Source organism: Scyliorhinus canicula, chromosome 5 (genome assembly GCF_902713615.1).
Source record: "Scyliorhinus canicula chromosome 5, sScyCan1.1, whole genome shotgun sequence".
NCBI classification, from domain to species: Eukaryota; Metazoa; Chordata; class Chondrichthyes; order Carcharhiniformes; family Scyliorhinidae; genus Scyliorhinus; species Scyliorhinus canicula.
The window spans coordinates 49,662,162-49,689,771 of NC_052150.1; the positions used below are offsets into that span (position 1 = coordinate 49,662,162).

At 46.4% G+C, this 27,610-nt stretch overlaps 1 protein-coding gene across 2 annotated transcripts; it reads right to left on the reverse strand.

Moving 5' to 3' along the window:
- Positions 1–4,212: 4,212 nt before the first annotated feature.
- On the reverse strand, positions 4,213–27,344 carry LOC119965972. Of its 2 annotated transcripts, none has more exons than XM_038797034.1 (9): positions 27,249–27,344; positions 24,504–24,615; positions 23,283–23,416; positions 21,241–21,381; positions 21,114–21,147; positions 14,179–14,229; positions 14,016–14,054; positions 13,308–13,375; positions 4,213–5,357 (listed from the first exon to the last, which is right to left on the reverse strand). In XM_038797034.1, the coding sequence occupies exons 1-9, from the start codon at positions 27,285–27,287 to the stop codon at positions 5,307–5,309; spliced, it is 669 nt and encodes a 222-aa protein (XP_038652962.1). In that variant the 5' UTR covers positions 27,288–27,344; the 3' UTR covers positions 4,213–5,306. The 2 variants fall into 2 exon arrangements, with proteins under 2 accessions (XP_038652962.1, XP_038652963.1); XM_038797035.1 differs by lacking the exon at positions 27,249–27,344 and adding an exon at positions 26,988–27,198.
- Between the last annotated feature and the right edge of the window lie 266 nt (positions 27,345–27,610).

Here is a 27,610-nt window from a genome sequence, read left to right on the forward strand (position 1 = left end):
TCATGGCAAGTGGAGAACATTCCATCACACTCCGGATTTGTGTCTCGTCGATGATGGACTGGCTTTGGGGAGTCAGCAAGTGACTTATGATGTGTTGGGTACTCTGGATCTGTGGAGACTGCGTTTACCTTAGCAGTAACATCGACAGGCTACCAAAACCTGGCAAAGTACAACTCTATTTTACTTAACTAAGAGCTGTTAAACATAATTGCACTGTGGGTCGACACTATGTTAGATTGACTGAAGACCTATGCCTAACCTGACCAGCCTATACTGCTAGCACATGGTAGATGTTTGTGTTACTGACTGCGGGCTCTGTCTGTCTCAGAGGCTGTATCCCGAATGAGCGGGAAAACTAGTGCCCTCTGGCTTCATAGTGACCGTGCCCTAACTGGTGATTGGCTGCTGTGTTGTGTGTGTTGATTGGTCTTGCAGTGTGTCAGTCAGTGTGTATCTCTGCACCATCATATACTTATGTGTATATTATGACAACTTACTCACGAAAGAATTCTGTGCCTCTGACTTGCTGGTGTAGCTATTGTAATCATAGGACTGGTCCAGTTCTAGATCTGGTCAATGATAATCCCCAGGATGTTGATAATTAGGGATAGAAATAATCACATTTTGGACACTGCCGTAACAGAAGGACCCAGAGGAGGCTTTTTTGATCCTACTGGTACAGCATTGCATAGGAGCACGAGTGCGGGCAAAGGAACATGAATGATAAGTACTAATGGTGAGTAATTAACTTTTGTCTGTAAATTGGTTGATCATAAATTTGGTTTTGAACATTGATTTTGGTGCCATTTATTTGCATGGTCACCAAGCAGACACTGTGATGGTCAGTGATGGAGGGAAGTTAAGGTATGGGATTGTCAATGAATGGGGAATTCGGGATTGCAATTACTGTTGTTGCAATCTGAAGGGTTTTTCACGGAGGATGCAAACAGAAAGGGGCTGTCTAAGTTCTTCCCATTCTCTTCCTACTCCTCAGACACTCGTCAAATAGATTTGGCAAGGGCTGTCCTCTATTAATGTTCAGCATTTAGCAGACCATAATAACCCATTGCCGCCCATTCTGCAGACCACTGCAAGCTCCTCTACAGTAGTTCAGGCAACAGAATTATTTCAGCATGTCAATGGCCATTTTGTGTGAAAGCGTGGCGGGTCGTGTCATGAGCCATGTTGTCAGTGGATGGTCCTTGTTGCCCAGTAACCATCCTTTGATTCACCTTCTTGGTTCAAACGCAGCTGGCACAATGAACTGCCACAGAACGGGGCACCATGGCTGATGTCAGAATAATGAAGATTAAACTGTGTGACTCACTAACTATGGTCACAAGTTTGACATTGAGGAGGTTTTGTGAGGGCCATGAAGAATCCGGCACGTGTTTGTAGAGTTAAACAGAAAGTAATATTATTTACAACAATGTGTACACAGCAACAGTAGTTCACTACTGGCATCACACGAGCCAGCTCTATTTATATAGCTGCAACTACTAGTGATTGCCCCCCCCTCCCCTTCATTGGGGGGATCTTATATTCACCAAGAGTCATGGGGTGATTAATTGTCTCCAGCCAATAGGATCTAGGCAGGTTATAACATCCCTCCCCCCTCAAAGTCCATGGCATGCGCCGAAGACCCCGGCGAAGGAGGGCACTGGACTCGTTTTACAGCAGGCTGGCCATCATTTGTACAAGGCGCCGGATCGGGCGGTGTATAATGAGAAGGCGAACGCGCTTTCGAGATAAACGCCTGCAGATCTGTGGGCCATGAAACTGAGGACTCCCCCTCAGAACCGTGGGGTTCTGTAGCGATCCAAGCAGGCCATGAGCACGGTGCCAGAGGGAGACCTCAAGAAGGAACATCCAATGTATCCGAATCCAGTAGTTGCTGCGGCTGGAGAAGCGATTTCTGGGGACGGGGAAATCCGCGGAAGAGGCAGCATTCTGGACCAAATGTGGTTTAAATACTTGCGCTGAATATGGCTTGCACCTGGTAAGAGATTGGCCCCAGTTGTCAAGGTTAATGCCAGAGACCCACCGGGCACCACGGCAAAATTGCGAACAAACACCGGGGACTGGATTCTCCATTTTGAGAAAAGTGTTGGCGCCAACGGAGAATCCGTGGACTTTCAAGACAGAGAAACCGGGGCTACAGCTGCACTGATTGCTGCTATTAAGGGCCTAGCACCGGAGCCACGTGAAACACAATTGATTCCAAACAGAAACAGTTCAGATTTCACAGGATCCGTGATTGACACTGATTGAGGCTGACATGCTGCAGCAGCATACTCACATCCCACGCACACCACCCCAGCCAACAAGATAGTCTTGGTAGTGCTGGAGTGAGCCCATCCCACTGAAGGGTGGCCTGGCGGGGGGCAGTCAGCGGAGTGCACAGCTGCCTTGCCAGCTGCGGAAATGGTATTCCGTGTCTGTCCACCCTGACCCACAGCCCACCCACTGGCTACTACCCATGGCCCTGGCAGACGCTACTGGCCAACGGCACAACTGTCAGCAAACTATGGCGATGTTGGATACTCTCCGTACCCCCTCTCTCTCTCCCCCTCACCAGCCACGTCTCCTGTTTCACAATTTTTAAAAGCACAAGTGAACCTCGCCATTCGGAATTCACCCCGGTGGAGGCGGAGAATTACGGAGACCCGGGAGAATACCGGGTCAGGCCAGCTAATGATATGTCAAGGGTGTTTACTGTACGTGCCTTCTCGAAGGCATTGATGCTGCGGTTGAGGCGATGGAGAATTGAGATTTGACGTGAAACCAGCGCCTGCCCCGATTTCGGCACGGAACTGATTCTCCGCCCAAATGTGTTTCCCCATTCCGGCATATGCCGACGGAGAATCCCACCCTCAGCCTTTCAGCTCTGACTCTGGCTGCTCAGGCTGAGGGAGAAGAAACTCCATTCAAACCAAAAAACCCAACCCACCCCTAAACCCCTAACCCTGGGGATTATCATCTGCATCCCCTCTCCTGGGCCCTGGTGGGCTGTCAACCATTTCAGTCTATAACATCACTGTAGAAGTTACCCAGACCCAACATCTTCAGCTATTTCATCAATGACCTTCCCACTATCGTAAGGACAGAAATGGGGATGGTCATGGATGATTGCGCCATGTTCAGCGCCATTCACAACTCCTCAGATACTGAAGCAGTCTGTGTCCTAATGCAGCAAGACCTGGACAGTATCCAAGCTTGGATTAAGTGGCAAGTAACCTTCGACTGTCGATGTGTCATAATTCTGGATCTCTCTTCCAAACAACATGATGGGTGTATCGACACTGCATGGACCATAGTCTTTTAAGATGGCATCTCACAGGGCTGCACGGCGGCGCAGTGGTTAGCACTGCAGTCTCACGGCACCGAGGTCTCAGGTTCGATCCCGGCTCTGGGTCACTGTCCGTGTGGAGTTTGCATATTCTCCCCATGTTTGTGTGGGTTTCGCCCCCACAACACAAATATGTGCAGGTTAGGTGCATTGGCCACGCTAAATTGCCCCCTAATTGGAAAAAATGAATTGGGTACTAAAGATGGCAACTCACTACCATGTTCTCTGGGGCAATTAGGGATGGGAAACAGATGCTGCCCTTTTTAGAAATGCCCACATCACATGAAATAATTTTAAAAAGGAAGCTTCAGAGGAGGCTTAATAAATTATTTTATAATTAGGAAGGAAATTAGAAGGAATGGCTCCTCTGGTCAAGGAGTAATCAATTTGGGATTGAAGAGTGAGAAAAGTGATGAGAATTTAATGTAGGGAGCTATTGGAGCATGAAATACTTTGCCTCACGGTAAATACTTCATCAGTTGAGGCAGACATCATTGCATCTTTTGGGCGAAAATTCTGATAACACTTGAAGCAGAAGGAAATATGGCCGGTTATTTACACAGAGGTCGGGAGGCAAAATACCAGTGGATGCAGATAGACAACAAGTACAACGTGTCAACACTATATCCCACACAATTTTATATTCCAAACTCCCCACCTCCCCGTCTGCCCTGTGGAAAAGGAGGAAGAGAAAGTGGATAATGGGTTCGGTTTTAGATTGCTCTCATCCGTACACAATGCAGGAATGATGACTCTCTGGAACAGACATTCAAAGTACTGAAAAGAGAAGCAGAATATTTGGGGAGGAGTGAAGGATAATTACAAAATACCTATAAAATGATTCGGAAATTATAGCAGCACAAAATATTGCTTTCCATGAAATGGCTGTTTAATCTTTCATAAATGTAAAAAGAACCAGAGTATTGCTGAACAAAATGTCAAGGTTTTCATCTTGCATGCAGCAGGACAAATCGCATGAATACCAAAGAAACAAATTTATACTGTACGAGAAGGAGCTGTCAGTTAATTGGCAAATAGACTCTGATTGGCAGAGATGTGGCCAGGTGTGGCCATGAAGAATGCACCAGTTGATTGTGACTGACAGTTAACTGCTAAACATTGCCTGAAATTTAAACCAGTCGGCTTGACTCCGATTGGTCACGGCATTGTCTTTTGGAATGAATCAGCAATTGGCCGTCACTTATTTTGTTTAGATCGCTTCTCGGCCTTTTGGCTACGATGAGCGTGAGGTCAGGTGTAATGCCTGGACCTGGTATGTCTCTCTTGTGGGGACCATAAATAGGATTCAATTTGAATTGGTTTTGGAGCAGGCAAAGAGCTGGATTAGGAGTTTGCCCCTGTTCACACTGTTGAGCTCTGGCTTTGTAACTCTGATAAAGCAATTAAAAAATAACTTATTTTGTTTAGCTGAAACAAGTTCAACTGTGTATAAATATCTGATAATAAATAACCTTTATTTTTTAAAAGCACTAAAAAGCCTGCTGCTGGAATTTATTTTCAATTAGAAAAATAAACTTTTATGGTGCCTGACCTTGCTGGACACTGGAATATTTCACACTTGTGATTAACCTAAATGATAATTTCAATTCAGCAAGAGGGCAGCACGGTGGCACAGTGGTTAGCATTGCTGCCGCACGGCACCATGGTCCAAGGTTCGATCCCGGCTCTGGGTCACTGTCCGTGTGGAGTTTGCACATTCTCCCCGTGTTTGCGTGGGTCTCACCCACACAACCCAAAGATGTGCAGGGTAGGTGGATTGGTCATGCTAAATTACCCCTTAATTGGAAAAAATGAATTTGTTTTTTTTTTATTCAACGAGAGCAATTTGCACAAAGCAGCAAACCTATCCCATAAAATTCATACTTCTGTAGTTTTAAAAAGTCATTCTAAAAGTCCAGATATATTATACAACATTTGGTAATAAAACACAACTTCTTCAGACAAAATTTTCTTCTGCTGCGTGCTGTTCTGAAATCTTCTGACGTTTCTGAGAAAAACAAAACAAGTAGCTTATAGCAAATGATGATGTGCATCCATTTTGTAAGTTCTATTTTATTCATAATCATTATCTTTGGCCCACAAAGTCGCCAAATTTGCAAGGTTCTGCAAAGCATCGATTGCATGATTCTCGGCCAATCCTTGGCCTTGGATTACTCTTTCCATGATAGTCTAATTAGCAATACAGGTTCGAGGTTTCCACCCCTCCCATTCAAATCACCGAGTCTCACATTATTTCTTCTAACATAATGGCTTAGGAAATAGTTTGTGCTCCACCATTTTATAGACATTAAACAGGAAGCCTTTTCAGGCTCATGCCTTGAATGGCTGCAACAGGGGTTTAAGCTTTTTACAGTGGGAATTTCCAGGCCTAATGTGTGTTTCCGGTTTCTTTCGACAATTGATGCTCCAGGCACAATGCCAACAATTTCTTCAAGCACTTTGTGGATAAACAGCCCTTAAAGGGGGAAGTACAACGCTGACTCACAGTGACAGGGACCCGGGTCAATTCCAGCCTAGGGTGACTTCTGCTGGAGTGGAATTTGCACATTTTCCCCGTGTCTGCGTGGATTTACTCTGGGTGCTCCTGTTTCCTCTCCCAGTCCAAAGATATGCAGGTTAGATGAATTGACCATGATAAACTTGCCCCTTAGTGTCCAAAGGTGTGCAGATTAGGTGGGGTTACAGGGGGTGGGCCTAGGTAGGCCAAATGACCTCCTGCTGCACTGTGGGAATTCTATGAAGAGGCTGTCAATAAAACAAATATGCCGTGAGTGTGCGAAGAGTACTGGGTCACACTCACGTTTGGGCCCACTCCAAATTCTAGGCCTTTGTACTTGACATTATTAGATTTTATCTCCAGTTTATTTCATTCCTTTGTTAATAACCCTCAGAGATGTACGGTAACCTACAGTAAATCGAGGGATCATAGGATTAAATGCGACCAATGGGATATAGCATTCAATTGTTCAGCATTGGTGTAATTGGCTGCAGGAAATGCATGCTGCAAAACAATTTGCTGTCGTTCACCAACCTGCTGGTGAATTGCAAACAGAGTGAATCGAGGAGAATTCTTTGTTAGCAACATCATAATGAATTGAATTAATAAAAATCACCCTCCTGGTGACATCCCAGGAATTCCAGTGCTGCACTCCACAATTTTGCCGAGAGTGTAGAAGTGGATTTCATTTGGAACTTCGCTGATAGGGTTAATATAACAGTTCTGAAAAGCTCTGTGAAAGAGATGTCAACAGGTCAAGGGATGAAATAAAGGGAGTGTGTTCTGACCGTATCTGTAAAAGCAAAGATGTCAGAAGGTTATGGGATGGAATATAGGGAGTGTGGCATTGGTACTAATTAATGTTCTGACCGTATCTGTAAAAGCAGAGAGGTCAAAAAGGCAAAGAATGGAATGAATGGGAACCGTTACTTTATTGCAGAGATAACATAATTGAGCTCGTTTGACCAGTTGGAACAAATAAACATTGAAATGTTAAAGGAAGGGCCTTGGAATGAGATAAGCCAGATGGCCATGGGATACAAAAACCTTTGTATTAATATTAATAGTGACTTGTGCTAATGATTATGTCAAAAATAACCTCCCGACCTCGAAGAATAATTCCATATATGTACATGTTCTGGATCCTTGCCAAATCATAGGTGTATCTAGGAATTTAAAGGGACCACCTCTAAGCTGTGATTGTATAAAGAGACAGTCCATATTTTGGACTTTGGCACTTCTCGAAGGTGGTTACTCGACTGCTTAGAGATTTGTCCCGGCCGTAAATAAACGAATATTCGTTACTGACGTGTTCGAGTGTTTTACTTCTGGACTGACGATCAGATACGTGAAAGCGCAATTCACATTTGGTGGCCCGTACGGGGATCTCCAGAGGGGTCTGCGCAACTAACCGGCGTAATCGACTGAGCTCGTTCAAAGTAGAGGACGAATTTGGCCCCCAACGTGAGTAAAAATTTGTTTTCCACCTTGGTATTCGCCTACTACCAGTTTGATCGTTGCTCAGCCTTGCCGTTGGTTTGTCGAGAAGCCTCTGCGAGATCCAGGTCAGTCCAGCGAACCCGTTTTAAAGAGGGTAAGTGAGTGAACCCTGTGGCTATCGTCTCTAGGGGCAGCCTGGGACTGCCGCCGTGATTCCAGGCAGCGTTCGCTGGAGTTACGGGCGGGGTTGCCAGGACTGCTGGGGGCAGCCTGAGGAGCCGCCGTGATTCCAGGCAGCATTCGCTGGAGTTACGGGCGGGGTTCTCAGGATTGCTAGGGGACGGTTAACGGGCTGTGGGCAGCCTGGGACTGCCGCCGTGATTCCAGGCAGCGTTCGCTGGAGTTACGGGCGGGGTTGCCAGGACTGCTAGAGGCAGCCTGAGGAGCCGCCGTGATTCCAGGCAGCGTTCGCTGGAGTTACGGGCGGGGTTCTCAGGATTGCTAGGGGACGGTTAACGGGCTGTGGGCTCCGGACGGGACTGCCGCCGTGATTCCAGGCAGCGTTCTCTGGAAGTTACGGGCGGGGTTCTCGGAGCCTATCCCCCGGTGTAACCCATACCTTCACTGAAGAATTTTACCTACTTACCCCTTAATAGCATTGGTGTCCTGGGTCCTGTGTTATTAAGGAAGTAAAGTAAGCTAATAACCACTTAAAATCTGGTCTTCTTGAGTTGAATTAGCTGTTTAAACTCGGCTGCTTTCCTTGTCTTTCTCCAGCAGGCTGTGTCTCTCTCTCTCTCTCTCTCTCTCTCTCCTGTTGCTGTTGCAGAGTGCTGGTGCTTCTGCTCCCTGGGTTTATATTCTCTTTCGAAGAGTTATTAAGTTTTAACGACTGTATTGTATATGGGCTTGTTTCACTTTGATAGTTTAAAAGTATCTTTGATGTAAACATCTTACTACAACTAATTATTCATTTCAGGCATATCGTCTCCTCTCAGATTTGATTTAAAAAATGCTTTTGTTTCAATAGTTAACTTTTATTTCTGTGATTTCAAATCGTTTAATTTTCCAATTGTCCCCAGTTCATAACTTTGCCTTTGATTTTGACTTAAATGTTGTTTCTCGTAGCCAGGTCATCTCCAATTTTCTTTTAATTAACTTGATGTTTGTAGAATTTTACCCCTTAAATTGACACTAAATTCGACTGAGCATCTTCCATTCTTTCCAGCTGTTTACTAAGAGAGTTTATTTCAGTTAAGGTGTGAAACTTTGCCCTTAGCTGTATGCTAAAATTTAACTTGGTTGTGACTTGAAAGACTTGCCTGTTTTAAACATTCATCACTTAATGCAATTGAAACTCTCATCCATGCTTTTTCAGATGCTTTCTGAGATAGTTACATTCCATGAAGGTGTGAGCCATTGTTTCTGCTGAGACCTGATTGTGAGCAAGAATCTGCATTTTATAACCCTGCTCTTTGCAGCTGCTATTAACCTTTTGTGGGATCTTTCCCTGTACCCTCTCAAACCAGATATTGCCAGACTTTCATGTTTCAAATGACACATTTTTCTGTATTATCAAGAACCCACCGCAAAGAAATTAATTGCCTTGTGGAGGGAATACTGTCAGTCATTGAAAGATGCATCTATACTGGCTAGCTGGCAGGAAAATGCCTCAAAATTGGGTATTGGCCTCACTGAAGGGGGAATTGTTAAAACAGTAGAGGTCTTAAAAAGGGAATGTAAAGAATATAAGAAACGTAAGAATGCTACTCCTCCCCCCGGCGCCGGTCAGCAATGCGAAGCAAGGTTGGGGGGAGGGGGACGATTAGGATGAGGAACATCTGTTCAATTGCGGGGGACGTCAAAAGCCCCCACAGCCTCCACAGCCCCCACAGCCACCTCCGCCACCGCCCCTGGAATGTGATCAGTATTATGAGTAACTCAGTATGTTCAGAACTACCATGGTCTCAGAATAAACAGATAAAGGATTTGTGCTGGGCAGTTTCAAAACTGCTGCGTTGAAATTGACACTGCATGGCTCCGCAGGGTCCTAGTGCCCGCTGATCACAAACAGTCACTAGCAGAACCGCCTCAAGGAGGCACTCCTCCAGGCCCCTGCCCTTGGTCGACCCTTATATGATCGCCCTTTTCAGCTCTATTGCACAGTCCTTGCCGACTGCGCCACAGCTGTCCTGACCCAACGCCACGGTGACCGCTGTCGCCCGGTTGCATACTACTCCTCTAAACTCGATCCGGTGGCCCTTGGCTATCCTATCTGTACCCAAACTCTTGCAGCTATCTACAACAGCCTGCAATTGGCTGCTAATATTACCCTCCAACAAGATATCACTGTCTATAGTTCCCATTCTGTTACGGCCCTTTTGGGACAGCTACAGACTCAGCATCTCACGATGGCTCGTCAGAATAGATATGAGATTGCTCTCCTTAATAACCCAAAGGTCCAGTTTGCCCACTGCACCACTATCAACCCTGCTAACTTTTTGACGCATCCTCCCACAGACATGCGCGACCCAACTCATGACTGTCTGCAACTGTTGCAGGAAGTCTCCTCGGTTCGAGACGACCTCTCCGATATACCCCTCCCAAGTGCAGATTGTTCCTTTTTCACCGATGGAAGTTCTTCCGTCGGCGAAAGGGGGGATAGACAATCTGGCTATGCAATCATCGATCAAGACGGTGATGGAAAAACAGAGGATTTCTAACCTCCGCTGGTACACCCATTTCACACCAGCAGTTAGTAACCCAGTTATTGCAGGCCCTTATGCTCCCAGACAAGATAGCGGTGATAAAATGCGCAGCGCATACAAAAGGCACAGGACTGGTGGAAACGGGCAACAGGAGAACGGACGAGAAGGCAAAAGAAATTTCTAAATCTGGCAAACTAATGGTGCCTAGAATGATGAGGCAGGCTAAAACCCCCTCGGGAAAGTCCCCCTCTGAAAAACCTATGCCAACCATTGCTGACATAATCCAAATGCAGGAGGACGCTCCTGCAACTGCTGTAAATATGTGGAAAAACTTAGGATGTATATATGATATCGAAAATAAGCTGTGGGTCACCCGTAGGACAAACATGTATGACCGATGCATTAGCAGCCTGGGTGACCGAATGTGTACACTTTGCAACTCACTGTGGAGCTCGTGCCACAGGGGACATATTGTTAAAAAGCTGGTGGCACCCACGACTGCAAGAAATGGCCCAACAAATTAGCAGTCGGTGCCTAATCTGTCAACAGCACAACCCCGGTAAGGCCGTCCCCTGTGATCCTGGCACAACCCCCTTACCTGAGGGTCCATTTGAGACCCTGCAAATGGATTACATTGAGTTGGAAAGATGTCAATGCTATAAATATGTGTTAGTCATTGTGGACACTTTTAGCAAATGGATCGAGGCCTACCCGACTACGGATAACAAGGCCTCGACAGTAGTTAAGGTGTTAATGCGAGAAATTGTTCCGCGATTTGGAATTCCAGCCCGGCTGAGCTCTGACAATGGTCCCCACTTCATAGGTCAAATCAATAAGGAATTCTGTGCTCTGCTTGGAATAAAGCAACAGTTTCATTGTGCCTACAGACCACAAGCCGCTGGAGTGGTGGAAAGGGCTAATCAGACTCTAAAGACTAAACTCGCTAAACTACAAGCAGACACTGGGGCCACTTGGCTCAAACTCCTGCCTTTAGCACTCTTCCAGCTACGTGCCACCCCCGCAGGAAAAACTCGCCTAAGCCCAGCGGAAATACTATATGGCAGACCCTTTCGAACGCCTTGGGACAGCAGTGTTCCACGGAATGTTCAATTCCATTACATGACTACCGAGATGGCTAATTATATATTAACACTAACTAGAATTTTGAAAGGATTACACTCCCGAGTTCGTGCCACCCAGGAAGAAGTCCCATCCATTACTCATGACGTCTCCATCAACCCTGGGGATTATGTCCTAATTCGAAATTGGACACGTAAGGGTTTGGAACCTCGATGGGAGGGTCCCCTACAGGTTCTACTCACTACCCCCACTGCAGTAAAAGTGGAGGGCCGGAACGCATGGGTACATATGCACCATTGTAAGTTAATTAAGTATCCATGATGTTCTAAACTTTTCCTTTAAGTCCTAGGAACACGAGTACCAGGATGAAGTCCCTCTTCACCGTCACAATACTCGCCACCCTGCTCTCTCTCTCGCTGCATCCGGAAGAAGGAGATGCCCGTATGGAAGCCGACGTCCACCCCTGTGCCGAGAAGGGACCCCACGATGTGGAACAACGACAGATCTCCGATGGATCACCACGGCTATCAAAACCTGCCCAACCACCGTTCATCCCGACGACCAGAAGCCCCGATTCCTGACTACGTACATGGTTCTGATCTACGATCGCCGCACATGCCGGTGGAACCACCGGTGCATTGATAAGGACAGGGTACAAATTTTACCATCAAGGACTACTCACCCCTACTCGCCTTCCAGAAGGAAGCGGGCAACGCACCATGTAACGGCAAATTCTTTTCTGTTTATGTCCTATGTCTATGCTAAGAAAGTGGGTGTCTCCTCTTGCTGGGTATGTACACAGGTCCCGACCCATGCCCATGGAGGCGTTCCCTTGATATCTGTTCCTTTCTCGATCGAACAGACGGCTGAATGGGTTATATTCCAGACAGTTCAGAGAATATCACGCGTCTGGTAACCCATATCAGAGATGGAGTACAGCGCTTGCGACTCGCCGGTCAGGCTGACTGGTGGAGCTGGATGTGGTCCAATTCTTGGGCCACTTACCTATTCCATGGGCTCATTATCTTCGTTACCATCTGTTTGTTGCTCTGTATCATAGCTACTGGTGTGAAATGCCTATGCAACCGTTTGGGTGCCACTGCATTACCACAGATGCTTCAGAGATCCGCCCTAGACGAAAAAGAAACACTGGTTCCACCTACCCCTGACCTATATGAGGAAGTGGCATCCTGCCGGAGCCTAGTAGAGGAGGAGTACCTCCGCCTCGCTCTCATTTCCATCTAAAGTATCCTGAGTGTTATGTGATCAAGGAATGATCAAAGGGGGGAATGTAGAAGTGGATTTCATTTGGAACTTCGCTGATAGGGTTAATATAACAGTTCTGAAAAGCTCTGTGAAAGAGATGTCAACAGGTCAAGGGATGAAATAAAGGGAGTGTGTTCTGACCGTATCTGTAAAAGCAAAGATGTCAGAAGGTTATGGGATGGAATATAGGGAGTGTGGCATTGGTACTAATTAATGTTCTGACCGTATCTGTAAAAGCAGAGAGGTCAAAAAGGCAAAGAATGGAATGAATGGGAACCGTTACTTTATTGCAGAGATAACATAATTGAGCTCGTTTGACCAGTTGGAACAAATAAACATTGAAATGTTAAAGGAAGGGCCTTGGAATGAGATAAGCCAGATGGCCATGGGATACAAAAACCTTTGTATTAATATTAATAGTGACTTGTGCTAATGATTATGTCAAAAATAACCTCCCGACCTCGAAGAATAATTCCATATATGTACATGTTCTGGATCCTTGCCAAATCATAGGTGTATCTAGGAATTTAAAGGGACCACCTCTAAGCTGTGATTGTATAAAGAGACAGTCCATATTTTGGACTTTGGCACTTCTCGAAGGTGGTTACTCGACTGCTTAGAGATTTGTCCCGGCCGTAAATAAACGAATATTCGTTACTGACGTGTTCGAGTGTTTTACTTCTGGACTGACGATCAGATACGTGAAAGCGCAATTCACAAGAGTAAGTGGCTGGAAACACATTCGGGCCTGTGGACTCCTCAGTTCCAGATATGAAACCCCTGCATTTGAAGATCCTTACTAGGAGGGACATTTTATCAAATCTGTTTTTATACCAGTCTGTAGTTATTATTCGGACAGTATTAGTCATGAGCACAGAACGAATTATGTCTCAAAACAGATCATTGAGAATACTTTTCCAAAAAAAAAATGTCAAGGCCTACTCACCTTTTTAAGCAGAACTAGAAATGCTGGAGTTACAATCCCAATGCATACGAATATGGCAATAGCAATACCTAAAGAAAAATAATTAAAGATGGAAATAAAAATAATTATTTGTTTTTGTGCTGGGATCACTTGAACTTCTTCCTCTTATATGCACATTCATACACAAGCAAAGAAACACGATGGCACACTCAGTCCCTTTCACATCCTCCGACATCCAAAAATCTTTCACAACCACTTTTTGAAGTGTCGTCACTGTTATCACACAGAAACAAATGAGCTGGATCTCCGCTGTCGGGATTCTCCGTTTGCCGGCAACGCACTCACGCCCGGAGATTTCCCAGCGGCGGGGGCTGCTGGACGCGCTGCACCAAAAATGGTCTTCAAGAGGAAGGCTTTCACACCTACTGAGTCCGACCTACACATGACCCCAAAAAATGAATCTCACGGTTTCAGGGCAAGAATAGATGGACAATTAATACTGCCTCATCATCCCAAGAACAAAAAGGCAACCAAATCCTATGAGGCAGATGTTACTGAAAGTTAAAGTGGGTTGTTCCTGAGGTAGCCTTGGAAAATTGGGTAGTTATTCCATTATTGCTAACACCAAACTGTCGTACGTTGATGTAGATATGGCATGTCAATTAGCAATAACACAAAGACATTCACTTGACATTTATAAATTATAAGGTTTAAAGTTTTGTGATTTACCTATATGTGTCGGTTTCTTCACTTTCGGTGTTTCTGATTCTGTGTGGTAATAGATACCAAAGAAAATGCATGACTAACCCTGAATGGAAATCACATGATAGAAGTAGAAAGAAATGCAGTAATCTGCTCAGAAATAATTGCAAGTTAATTGCAAAGCGCTTACCTGGAGGAACTGTTGTCAGGTTTGGAATGGAAGGTAACCACTCTTGTATATCTGTTAGAAAAGGAAAGATAATCATTTTGTGGATTAATAACACCTTTGGATCTATTAAAGAATTCAGGAAAAATGTCATAATTTCTGTGTAGGTACACATTGTCAACATTGTACTTGATCCTGTGGTTCGTAACTTCCTCAGAGTGGCAATCTCTGGTGGAGTGACACACTGAATGACTTATCCTCACTGTTATTCCAAAGCCTCTGTCTTGACTAACCTTCCTCACTCAGGCTGGGTGAGACAGGAGCAGTGAAGCACACCCCTGGCTGCATCGGTGAGGAATAACTGCCGTGCAGGGAACAAAGGAATGCTCCCTTTTTACAGGTCAGACCGGAGGAGGGGTCAGGGTGGAACCAAAGGTCAGGTCGGACCTGAAGGGAAGTGGGGTCAGGACAGACAGGAGGAGAAGGTTGGATCAAAGTAGGGGGTGGGGGGGAGGGTGTCCGTGTGAGGCCGAGTTTGGTGTTTAAAATAGTTCTATGGAGTTAGAAGTGCTTTTATTTTGGGGCAGCATGTGGTACAGTGGTTAGTTAGCATTGGGACTGCAGCGCTGAGGACCCGGGTTTGAATCCCTGCCCTGGGTCACTGTCCGTGTGGAGTTTACACATTCTCCCCGTGTCTGCGTGGGTTTCACCCCACAACCCAAAGATTAGCAGGCTAGGTGGATTGGCCACACTAAATTAATAATAATAATACCCCTTAATTGGAAAAAATAATTGGGTACTCTAAAAATTTATTTTAAAAAGAAGTGCTTTTGTTCTTTCTAATTCTTTCAGAGTAACTATCAGGGTAAAATTGGCAGAACCATCCGAAGTTAGCGATTTCAAATTGCTTTGTTGGATGGTTCCCAGTAATAACTTCACCTGGACAGTTGCAAGTTTAAATCCTTGTGGAAACTTCCTAGTGGATTCCCCAGCACATCATTGGAGTACACCCAAAATGCGACACCAGGGAAACAGGATGTTATGGGCCATATATTTCAATTTCTTTCTAAATTGTCTGAAACAACAACTCTTCCTCCCTCTTCTCTGTTCTAAGATTCCTGTCTAATTAGAATGAAGAAATAGAACTTGCTTCAAGGTAATAAAAAAAACTAAATGTTGTTTCTTTCACATTATGTGTCAGCTTTGGCTCAGTGACAGAACTCGCCTCAACCAGAAGGCTATGGGTTTGAGTCTTACTCCAGGTACTGGAGCACATAATTGAGGTTGATTTGTGTGCAGTACAAAGAGTGCGCTACAATATTGGAGGGACTGCCTTATAATAAGAAGTTAAACTGAGGTCCCGAGTTCCTTCTCAGGTTGGTGTCAAAGATCCCACGGCCACATCCAGAAAACAGCATTGGAGTGCTCCCAGTGTCTGACCAATAATTATATCTTGACCAACATTAGTGGCATGTTTGCTGGATACATTGGACAGAGTTCTCATTCGGGATACAAAGGAGTGAATTCTCCGCCACCCCAGCTGAATGTTTTGTGGTGGCAGCAGGATTCTCCGTACCAGTGGCTGGCTGATGGAATTTCCCATTGTAGCCACCCACATTGCTGGGGAAACCATGGGCGGGGGAGCACTGCCGGCGAAATGGAGAATTCACCCCTAAGTGTTGATGCCGGGAGGGAATTGCATGTGGTTCGCATTCTAATTGGGGGTGCTTTTCGTGGAGTAATTCACGACATGCAAAGGGCCAAGGGGCGAGATTCTCCGGTCTCCAACGCAGAAATTGCGTTCTGTTGCAAAACAGCGTACTCTAGGAAGATGCCGCATGCTGTCAGGCGGCCTCACGATGCTACTGGAGGCCCTCCCCACGATGCTCCGCCCCTGATGGGCCGAGTTCCCGACGGCATCGATCGCACATGTATTTTCGGGAATTCGGTTGCGGCTTGCCACAGTCCCGGGGGGGGGGGGGGGGGGGGGGGGGGGGGGGGGGTCAATCCTTGGGCAGGGGGGCCTTTGGTAGGGGCTGGGGGTGGCGAGCCTGGCCAAAGGGGGTCACTATTTGGCAGGCCGGGTCCGCGCACGGCAGGCGCGGTGTTGTACAGCCCAGCCGCTGCAGACCGCCACTGTGCGCACGTGTGGCCATGGACCTGACAATTCTCCGGGCATATTCGCAGCTAGAGCCGATGGTTCTACGCTGCGTGCCTGCTAGCCCCCCACAATATGGTGGATCAGTGCCCGTTTTGAGCCATTTTTTCGGCCGTAAAACGCCACCGTTCCCATGCCGGAGTAGGGACATAGCCTCAAAAATCGGAGAATCCAGCGAATTCTGCTGGTACAAATTCCAAACAATTCCCGGCCCAATGGATGTTCTTGTATTAAAAAATATTTTAATTCAAGGCATTTTCACGTATACAAACAGAATCAGAAGAACAAACAAACAATTCAATAAACAGCCCCACTCCCCCACCGACGCCAACCCCACCTCAAATCCACCTCCCTATTTTAACCCCCTTACCCTCCCCTGCCCCTTGCTGACCTCTCAAACACCTCAAAGAAATCAATAAACGGCGTCCACCTCCGGCTGAACCCACCCACTGACCCCCCAAACCTAACCTTCTCCAGCCTCAGCAATTCCACCAGGTCACTCACCCACACTCCCGCTTTCGGTGGCTCAGATTCCCGCCCACCCGCAAAATCCACCTCCAGGCTATCAGGGAGGCAAAGATTAAAACATTGGCCTCTCACCCACTGGACTCCACGGATCTTCCGACACCTCAAATATCGCCACCTCTGGACTCGGGATCATCTCTATACTCAGCATCCCGGATATCACTTCCGAGAACCCCTCCCAGAACCCCCTCAATCTTGGATACACCTAGAACATTTGGACATGATTCACGCCAACCCCCTCCCCCCCCCCCCCAACACCTTTCCTCTACCCCCTCAAAGAACCTACTCATCCTCGCCACCGTTATATGAGCCCCAAGTACCAGCTTGAACTGGATGAGGCTTAGCCTCGCACATGACACCTCATGACAAGCACACGTTCACCCTCTGCAAGGCCTCCGCACATATCACAGCCCCCACCTCCCCTCCCAGCTCCTCCTCCCACTTACAGTTACTATCCCCACGAGGGAACCCTTCACCCCCAGATCCTGCTGCCACTGCCCCCACGCCCATCGGGTTGACACCACCACTGGGCACATGGAGTACCTGGCTGGCGAGAATGGCAAAGGTGCCAACAACAAAGCCCTTAAACACGTTCCCCTACACGATGCCGTCTCCATCTGTCCCCACACCGAACCCTCCCCCATGGCCCATTTTCTAACCATATTCGCCGCCCAGTAGTAATTCATCATATTCGGCAACGCCAGCCTCTCCCCCATCCCTGCTCCAGAAAAGCCCCCCTAACCTACGGGGTCTTCCCCGCCCCCACAAGTGCAAAGATCAGCCCATCCCAGCTGACGTTGTAACTGCTGTGGCTGAGTTAGTGCCAAAGGCCCTGGCAGCTGGAGCTGTTGTTAAACGCTCCACTTACAATATACTCAATGCAGCCACAAAGATTGCTCAGAGAAACCCTACCCCCTGAAGTCGGGAGACTGAGGTGGACCCACAGCTCCATGCCAGTGAGGGACACCCTCTTTTCCAGTGTGGGGTGCAGACTCAAGCCTGTCCTCCTGAACACTGTCTGGGAGGTGGTGGCAGAGGCAGTCAGCACTGTCAGTCTCACCAGGAGGGGTGGGGGGTGTCACTGGTGAGTCATCTGCCCTGAGAGAACCAGGGAGGGTTCCAAAGGCCACAGTGCAGGTGTCCTCTGGTTGCGGTGAGCTCTCCTGATCCCCTGCTTCCTCTGCAATGAGGTGGCGCTTTTGAGGAGTGCCAACACCTGGCGTGTTCCTGATCGACCTTGCCCTTGCTGATACAGCTGGGGTACGAGGGTGTCCAGAGGGTCACCCCGGGTGGGCTCCCAGTGACCCAAGGCCTTCTGAGCATTTAAAGGACACAGGCAGCACTCAGCAGTGTGGGCAGCCAGAGGCTTGTAAGTAGCACCAAAAGACAGATTGCAGCAATGCTGGTCTGAGCCAGACCACCCCGATCCCGAGGGGGACACATCAAGTCCATGGACCTGACACTAAGTCACAACCCACTCCAGCCTCCGGCCAGGGCAGCCATCCCCCCCAGCAAGCCTACACTTTTCAATAGCTTTTCGGAGTTGTTTAGCCTCCTGCAGCCATAGTGCCCAGTCCCTGTTTGTAAATACTTGTAATAATTTATGCCCGTGAGACTTCCACCCGAGGGGAGCGGAGCACCATGGAAGGGCGGAGCATACTGTGTCCAACCCGCTAATCACATATAAATGTCTGTTTTGCATTCCGCCGCTGGTGGCGTGGGGTGCACACCTTGTTATTGCCACCAGTGAGGGAGTGGAGCACGGCGCTCGAATTAGCCTGACACCCGATTGCAGCTTCCAGAGAAATTGGCAGAGAATTTTGCCCATTTTACAGGGATTACATATTCAACGTATGTTATTGAAACTGAGAGATATGAAAGTGCCTGAAAGACAATTTTAAATACATCAAGTTCTTCCTCTCTAAAAACTATTCCTGAAGTGAAAGGCACTCACTTTGATACATGTGCACAGCAGAATCCCCAAACAGCCGAGTTGAATGGCCAAATAAATCCTGCAATAGTTCTGGAATTTGTTAACATCAAATTCAGAAAGTGAGGTGCTATCAACTGAGCCATCCTAAAGCTAAGGACGTGGCAAAAGCAAGAATCGAGTGCTGCCTGTGTCCTTTAAATGCTCAGAAGGCCTTGGGTCAACTGGGAGTCCACCCGGATTGACCCTCTGGACACCCTCATACCCCAGCTGTATCAGCAAGGGCAAGCTCAATCAGGAACCCGCCAGGTCTTGGCACTCCTCAAAATTCCAAAAACCCAATTCAAAGAACTGGGATGGTCAACTAAGTCCCAAACAACTATAATTGGCATTCAGCTTGGGACTGAATATGGTGGTGGCATGGCAGCACAGCGCTTAACACTGCTGCCTCACAGCACCAGAGACCCGGGTTCAATTCCGGCCTTGGGTGACTATGTGTGGGGAGTTTGCACGTTCTTCTGTGTCCAAGTGGGTTTTTCCTGTTGCTTCGGTTTCCTCCCACAGTCCAAAGCTCTGCAGGTTAGGTCAATTGTCCATGCTAAATTGCCCTTTTGTCCAAAGTTCTGCAGGTTAGGTGGGGTTACGGGATAGGGAAGGGGAGCCGGCCTAGGTAGGGTGCTCTTTCAGATGGTCAGTGCAGACTCAATGCACTGAATGGCCTCCTTCTGCACTCTAGGAATTCTATAACCTATGGAAATTGAGGGGCGACCTAATGGAAGTCAACAAAATTATGAGGGGCATGGACAGAGTGGATAGTCATAAGCTTTCTCTCAGGGTGGAAGAGTCAATTACTAGGGGAGATTGGTTTAAGGTGCGAGGGGCAAAGTTTAGAGGAGCTGTGTGAGGGACGTTTTTAGACAGAGGGTGCCTGGAACGCACTGCATGGAGGAGGTGTTGGAAGCAGGTTCGATAATGATGTTTAAGGGCGCCTTTACAAATACACGAATAGGATGCAAACAGAGGGACACGGGCCCCGGAAGTGTTGAAAGTTTTAGGTTAGACGGGCAGCATGGTCGGCGCAGGTTTGGGGGGCCGAAGGGCCTGTTCCCGTGCTGTATTTTTCTTTGTTCTTTAAGCAGTATATTGGTGAATCGGCTGATAATGTCAAATGAACATATTTCTGATATGTAGATGATACGTTTTTCTCCCACAGTCCAAAGATGTGCAGGTTAGGTGGATTGGCCATGCTAAATTGGCCCTCGGTGCGGTTACGGGGATAGTGTGTAGCTTGGGCCGAGATGGGGTGCTGTTTCAGAGGGTCAGTGTCAACTCGACAGGCCACTTGGCCTCCTTGATTTGGACAACATTTCAAATGCAACCCTGTATAAATGTTGTCACATCCCAGTTAAATGCAGTTTTTGTTCAACGTATCTTCGCAAGTCGTCGTCCCCTCTTCTGGCGAATAGCGGAACTGTTTCCTCGAGCTGATTATCAGCCAATTGAACCAAGTCATGAATGCTCCTTCTGTGGCCAAAACGTTCTGGTTTGGGACTTCAACCCAGAGCTTCTGGCTCAGAGGTAGTGATGTTACTACTACGAGCACTGTACTACAAGATCTCTGTTAAATACACAGTTAAGGAAGATAAATTAAATGTAGTAACAGTTGTAAACAATGTTTTACCCTTCTTTGGGTAGTTGCTTTGCAATAATGTCTTCCAATGCCTACCACCTGCACTCTCTCGCCCTCTTCCCCGCCACAAATCCCTATCATGGAGCTGCCTAAAAACACAAATGGTCCTGGTCATGGAATATGGTCCAGGATACATCCTTATGGCAGCTGGAGACACAGTCAGAAACTCCTGCTGGAGTTTAGTTTATTTGCTCTTTCATCATGTCTGACTTATACTTGTACGAAAACAATACAGTCTCAGAAACAAAATGAAATGCTGATGGGAAGAAATAAATTACGGTGGGAGGAGACTTGTGTAGAACATTAAAAAGCTCACTTCTGTGCTGCAATTAATGGACCAAAACTTCCGAGGAGTGGTTATAGTTACCCAGGAGGTAGGATTTGTTTTAATTCTTCTGATTTTTATAGTAAACCAGTCAGAACCATCCAAAATCTCTGATCTAAATCGGAATATCGGTTGGGTCCAATGCACGGAATCAGACGTTTGAACATCCTGGGTAATTGCCCTTCAGTGAGGACTTTTGTGGCAAGGGCAGGAATAGAGTCTCCCATACATCTCCTGGGCAGCCTCCCACCTACAACTCTCACCAGAGATCAATTATTTCGTACTTTCGGCTTTAAAATAGTAAGTAATATAAATCTAAACTGATACTTACCCTTGCCTTTGAAGTTATGGGTGAATTCATCCACCTAAATTTAAATAAGGGTATGATTAGAACAGAGGAAATTACTGAAAATTAAACTTATCAGTTAACATTTTTTTTCTCTTCATTACTCTCTTACCTGATCTTTTATGCATATATATTTTATCTGAGTATTTTTGATTAAAGTGCAATTGAGCGATATCTCCTGATGTGTCAGATTTATACAAGGGTAAATACAATTCAATGCATTGTCTTGTGTCAAAATAGCAATAGTTGTATTCTGTGAAAAGAAAAAAAGTTTCATTAGTATTTTTTGTTTCCTTAAATTACATCCAGTTATGAATTACTTCTTAGAAACAAAATTCAAAGTTACTACAAAAATGGCAATAATAATGCTATTTAGAGAGCCAAAACAAAGAAAGTAATTGAATGCAGTGGTGTCCACCATTCAACGGCACCTGCGACCAGAGACAGAGAGAAAAGGAATGAGAGAGAAAGAGAGAGAGAGAGAGAGGATAAATGAGAGAGGCAGGGAGAGAGGACAGAAAGAGGAGGCTGCAAGATAGCAGGGTCAAGGGCCGGGGGTCAATATCACAAGGAGGGGGGGGGGGGGGGGGGGGGGGCAGCAAGGTTGCAAGACAGAAGTGAATGTGGAAGAGAGACAACAAAAAGGAGAATGGAAGAAGAAGGAAGAAAAGGAGAATATAGTGCAATAGTGAAAAATTTCGAGCAAAGCTGCGAGGGTAAAGAAACAAGACAGGCCTGCACCAGAATAACACATTTCATTCCCCCATGCTGTCACAAAGTGCTTATAACTAATGCATACCTTTTGTAAATTGTTATTCATAAATAGTATTATTTACACAAATCATTAAGTGTTCAAACATCCCAACCAACTACAATACAAGCTCCCACAGGCTACAAACGAAAGAATCACTAGATAATTGTTTTTGATGTTGATTGATGATGGCATGTTCGCTGGGACACTGAAAGAACTCCTTTGCCTTGAATAGAAACTTGAGCTTGTAGGGTCAGAATCTCCTCCAACTGGACTTTCATACCCAAAACAAACAAAGAACAAAGAAAAGTACAGCATAGGAACAGGCCCTTTGGCCCTCCAAGCCTGTGCCGTCTATGCTGCCCGTCTAAACTAAAATCTTCTACACTTCCTGGGTTCGTATCCCTCTATTCCCATCCTATTCATGTATTTGTCAAAATGCCCCGTAAACGTCACTATCGTACCTGCTTCCACGACCTCCTCCGGGAGTGAGCTCTAGGCACCCACTACCCTCTGTCTAAAAAAAATGCCTCGTATATCTCCTCTAAACCTTGCCCCTCACACCTTAAACCTATGCCCCCTAGTAATTGACCCCTCTACTCTGGGAAAAAGTCTCTGACTATCCACGCTGTCTATGCCCCTTCATGGACACAAACAATGCAATGAAGTATTAGGTATTAGGAATGTTTTTTTGTTCATAAAAATTATTTTCTTTTTATAAAGTCCTAAAATCAAGAACCTAAACAGTTAGGGTAAACTGGAGAGTGAACCTCTTACAGGTTCTTGTAAGCACACTGGGACAGGCAGACAGGTGCTGTCTTGTCTGGAATGCAGATCAATATACATTTGGGCCTAGCTTAATGTCAGGATGACCAGAAAAGACTGGATAAGGTGCCTTCACTCGCTGAGGGGACAAACCCACCAATGGGAGCCGAGAATGACACCACTATATAACGACACTTTGCCATTTTCTTTGTCCTCGGTGAGAATCTCCCCTCCAAGGCCGCATTTACAATCATTTCCTGCACTGACGAGGAAGAGTACTTGCGAATCGGGGTGCCATTTTTAAATGCCACTCCGATCTTTTTATACACCCCCCCCCCCCCCCCCCCCCCCCCCCCCCCCCCCCAGCCACCTCATACAGCCTCCGGACCACCCCCTCCCCCCCAACTGCACCTCACCTACCTTGGGGTCCCGAAGCCCCCCCCCCCCCCACCCTTTTAAGGGCAAGGCACCCCTGGGCACGATCCCTGGCACAGGCAACATGGCACCTGGGCACTGCCAGCCTGGCACCATGATAGTGCCCCTGCCAGAGAGGGCGAGATCCAGATTGCGATGTCTCGTGAGGTGTTTCGAGCATCGCAAATCTCGCAAGAAGCCTTTACAGCGAGATTTCAACTTACATTCACACGCCATTCTTTTTCTTCCTGCCATCCATCCTGGCAGCCAGAGATGTTTTCTGTGCTAATTCTACATTCATTTCCAATACGGATAATTGAATAATTTTCCTCTTGAATTTTTGTTTTGGCAGCAGTAACTGTAAAGAGAAAGCAGTCTGTAAGGAGGTTGACAGTGTACAGATTCTATGCAGACTCCATGGGTTGATAAAAGCAAATTGCTGTGGATGCTGGAATCTGATACAAAAACAGGAAATACTGGACAATCTCAGCAGGTCTAGAACATATAACATAGAACATTACAGCGCAGTACGGGCCCTTCGGCCCTCGGATGTTGCGTCTGACGGTGGTGTAGTGGTATTGTCGCCGGACTAGTAACCCAAAGACCCAGGGTATGGCTCTAGGGACCCAAGTTTGAATCCTTCCCCCATGGCAGATGGCAAAATGTGAATTCAATAAAAATCTGGACTTAATGATGACCATGAAACCAATGCCGGTTGCCGTAAAAACAAATCTGGTTCACTAAAGCCCCTTAGGGAAGGAAATCTGTCATCCTTACGTGGGCTGCTCTACATATGACTCTGGATCCATGTGGTTGACTCTGAAATGGGCAATAAACGTTGGCCCAGCCAATATAAAAAACATTTCTGGGCACCACACTTCAGCTGCTCTCCTTACAGCAGGGAAGGAGATACGATAGAGATGTTTAAAATCATGAACAATGGGGGGGGGGGGGGGGGGGGGGGAGCAGTGGCGCAGTGGTTGGCACTGCTGCCTCATGGCACCGAGGACCCAGTTTTGATCCCGGCCCCGGGTCATTGTGCAAACTCCACACGAACATTCTCCCCATGTCTGTGTGGGTCTCACCCCCACAACCCAAAGATGTGCAGGTTAGGTAGATTGGCCGCATTAAATTGCCCCTTAATTGGAAAAAAAATGAATTGGGTACTCCAAATTTATTTATTTTTTTAAATCATGAACAATTTTATGTAGTGAATAAGGTGAAACTTTCCATTGGCATACGAAATAGGAGCGAATTTGCCATTCAGCCCTTCGAGCTTGATCCACCATCATGTAAAGTTTACATGGGGTAGGTGAAAATGTGGAGTTTTGGCCATCATCAAATCAGCCATGGTGGTATGGGTTGGCAAAGCAGGCTCGAGGGGCTAAATGGCTAATTCCTGCTCCTATGTTGCATGTTCAAAACATATCATAACATTGCTTTACCTCCTTGCGTTGCAACTACGAGGAGAACAAAAAAGAGAGGCTTCCTATTCTGAGGCATTGCAACTGGGCCAAACTGTTGCGATAAACAGAGGGAGCTGGAGTCATGCTGAATCTGGGGAAGAAAGAAACTGGATTTTAAAAATATGAAGGGAAAATTGTTACGGCATTAATACATTTTAGGGAATGAAAATGGTATTGCTTAGCTGTGGCCTAGTTACCGAGGACACAGCTCAGGATACCACTCCAGAGACGTAAGCACAAAGTTTAGGTTCACAACCCGGTGCAATACTGAGGGAGTGCACCACTATCGAAGCTGAAGTCTCATGAATAAGACATTAAACTGAGGCTCTGTCTACTCTCCCAGCTAGATACAAAAAGAAAAGCACGATTTGGAGACAGAGAATATCCTACGTATCTGGCCAATATTTCTCCCTCAAATAGCATCACAGCATATTAAACAGCAAAATGCTGGACATATTCAGTAGGCAGGCAGAATCTAGGGATAGAGAAACAGAACAGAACTCAAATGGAAGATCATCAATCTGAGACGTTAACTCTGTTCCACTCTCCACAAATGCTGCCTGACCTGCCCAGTATTTCTTGCATTTTCTGTTCTTATTTCAGAATTCCAGCATCCGATATTATGCTTTCGTCTGGACATCATCACAGTGCAAAGCTGGCTTAGCTTAGTTGACTAGGCAGCCAATTTGTGATGTAGAGTGAATGAGGCCAACAGTGCAGGTTCAATTCCTGTACCTGCTGAAAATGTTCCGAAGATGTAGAAGATGACATAAAATATGCAAATGACTCGTGGTTCCTCTTTCTCTCTTGCATAAACGTCATTTCCCCTCATTTCAGTTTTAAATCTGCCACCACTTAATGGCCTCTCATGCTAGAAGGGGGAAGCATCTACTCTATGTCTACCCTATCACCCCTTTAGCATCTTAAATGCCTCAATTAGATGTCCTGTCATTTTTCTAAACTCCAGCAAGTATAGGCCTAAACTGCTCAATCGCTCTTCATGAAAAATGAAAATCGCTTATTGTCATGAGTAGGCTTCAATGAAGTTACTGTGAAAAGCCCCTAGTCGCCACCTGTCCGGGGAGGCTGGTACAGGAATCGAACCGTGCTGCTGGCCTGCTTGGTCTGCTGCAAAAGCCAGCGATTTAGCCGAGTGAGCTAAACCAGCCCTTCATTAGACAAGTCCTTCATCCCTGGAATCAATCTCTCATGAACAGAATCCGAGTTGCCTCTAATCCATTTACATCCTTCCTCAAGTAAGGGGACCATAACTGTGCCCATTATTCCAAATGTGATCTCGCCAATGCTCTGTACAGTTACAACAGAACTTCCCTATTTTTCATTTCAGTCTATTCCATTAACAAAGGGCTGGATTCTTCCACCTCGCCCGCTGCAAGATTGCCACCTGTGGGATGTGGACAATTTGGGGAGGTCCATTGACCTCAGGCGGGAATTTCCGGTTGCCATGATGACGGGCCGGAGAATCCCGCCCAATGAATCCAAGGCATATGGATGCTTGGGGCTACTGCAGGCATGCACCATCACTGACCTGCAGACAAAAGCACGCTATCACCAAACTAAGCAGTTGTAGTTGTGGAACCATTTGTAGTGGCAGTGTGAAAAAAGTTCCAGCACAGAATTCAGAATCACAGTCCCCCACAAGAGATCAAAAGGTAACCCAACTGCCAGCCACCATCTGCCAGAATAAGAATGGGAGACAGCCAGCTTCAGCATTAAGAGTCACTGAGCAATGGGTTTTGCTGTTATATACATGTGGAGAGGCTCAGGGACATGTACTGTCCATGAAGAGAAATACCCAGACTCCAAAGATTGTCAACAGTGCTTTCTAGGATATGTGGTGTAGTGGTATTGCCAATGGACTAAAAATCTAGAGCAATACTCTGGGGACCCGGGTTCAAATCGCCAGGCAGATGGCGAAATTTGAATTCAATAAATAAAATCTGGAATCAAAAGACAAATGATGATCATGTAAGCACTGTCGATTGTTCTATTTAAAAAAAAACATCTACCTGGTCTGGACTACATATGACTTCCAGTGATGACTCTTAGCTATTCCCCTGGGCAAGAGCAATGGTCGGCTATCCGGAAATATAGTACCTTGTTTAAATAACACTATCAAATCCAGGGGTTCCCAACCGGAGGTCGTCCCCTCACAGGTCACATTTGGAGATGGGAGCTGACCCTTCCTCTGAGCAACAACTGTCAACAGTGGAGAGAGGGCGACCCATTCCCATTCCGGGGGCTGGCAGCCGTTGGATCAATTCGGGCGGTGAAGCCAAAGTGATCTTTAACGGGAGGAAATCTTTAACTGGAGGAAAGATTTCTCGTGGCGCTGTTCCTGTTGCCCGGAGGGGGGATTCCCGGTGAGAGGAGCAGCAGCAGAGAGAAAAACAAGGACAGCCTAAGGCACTAAATCATATCCAGAGCAGAAAGTTCACTCACCTACGCCCGATCTCTCCACAATAAATGGAAAATGTACACTAAGAGGGACCAATTTCGCGCCGAGTGCTCTCTCTCTCTCTCTGTGAGGTTACTGGAGTTCACCGGACGCGAAGCTGGCTCTCGCCGACATCGCGACAGTCGACTCAGGAACACTTTAGACAAGGTTAAGCATTCAGAAAGCGACACCTTCTCATGTGTAGTCTCACACCGTTTGGTGGCATATCGTGATAAAAGCTAAAGCAATGCTTGAGGAAAGCTTACCTCCAGCTCCTGTTCACGATGTTCGCTCTGAGAATCCATACTGTCGGATGATTGCTTTGCTCTGAATCGCGGGGCGGTCCTTATCACCAACACACAGATTACTGGGAAAATAATTACCACAAAGTTTGCAACAGCAAGTTGTTAAAACGTGTCTGAATAATAATATTTTTTATGGAAATGTGTTTATTTAATTCTTTCATTTATTGGTAAGTGGTGTGACATCATTCACTGATGTCAGATCAGAGGCGGGATGTTATCTACCGATTGCACAATCAGAAGTTATGTACAGTAAGAAGTCTTACATCACCAGGTTAACGTCCAACAGATGTGTTTGAAACCCAGGCAGACACAGAAGAAAATGC

Excerpts from the sequence above, each read along its gene's own strand:
- LOC119965972 (XM_038797034.1), bottom strand. The coding sequence starts at position 27,287 with ATGGATTCTCAGAGCGAACATCGTGAACAGGAGCTGGAG. Across the intron at positions 14,055-14,178 it reads CCTGACAACAGTTCCTCCAG|AATCAGAAACACCGAAAGTG; the intron begins GTAAGCGCTTTG and ends ATTACCACACAG. Across the intron at positions 5,358-13,307 it reads TTCTAGTTCTGCTTAAAAAG|AAACGTCAGAAGATTTCAGA; the intron begins GTGAGTAGGCCT and ends TGTTTTTCTCAG.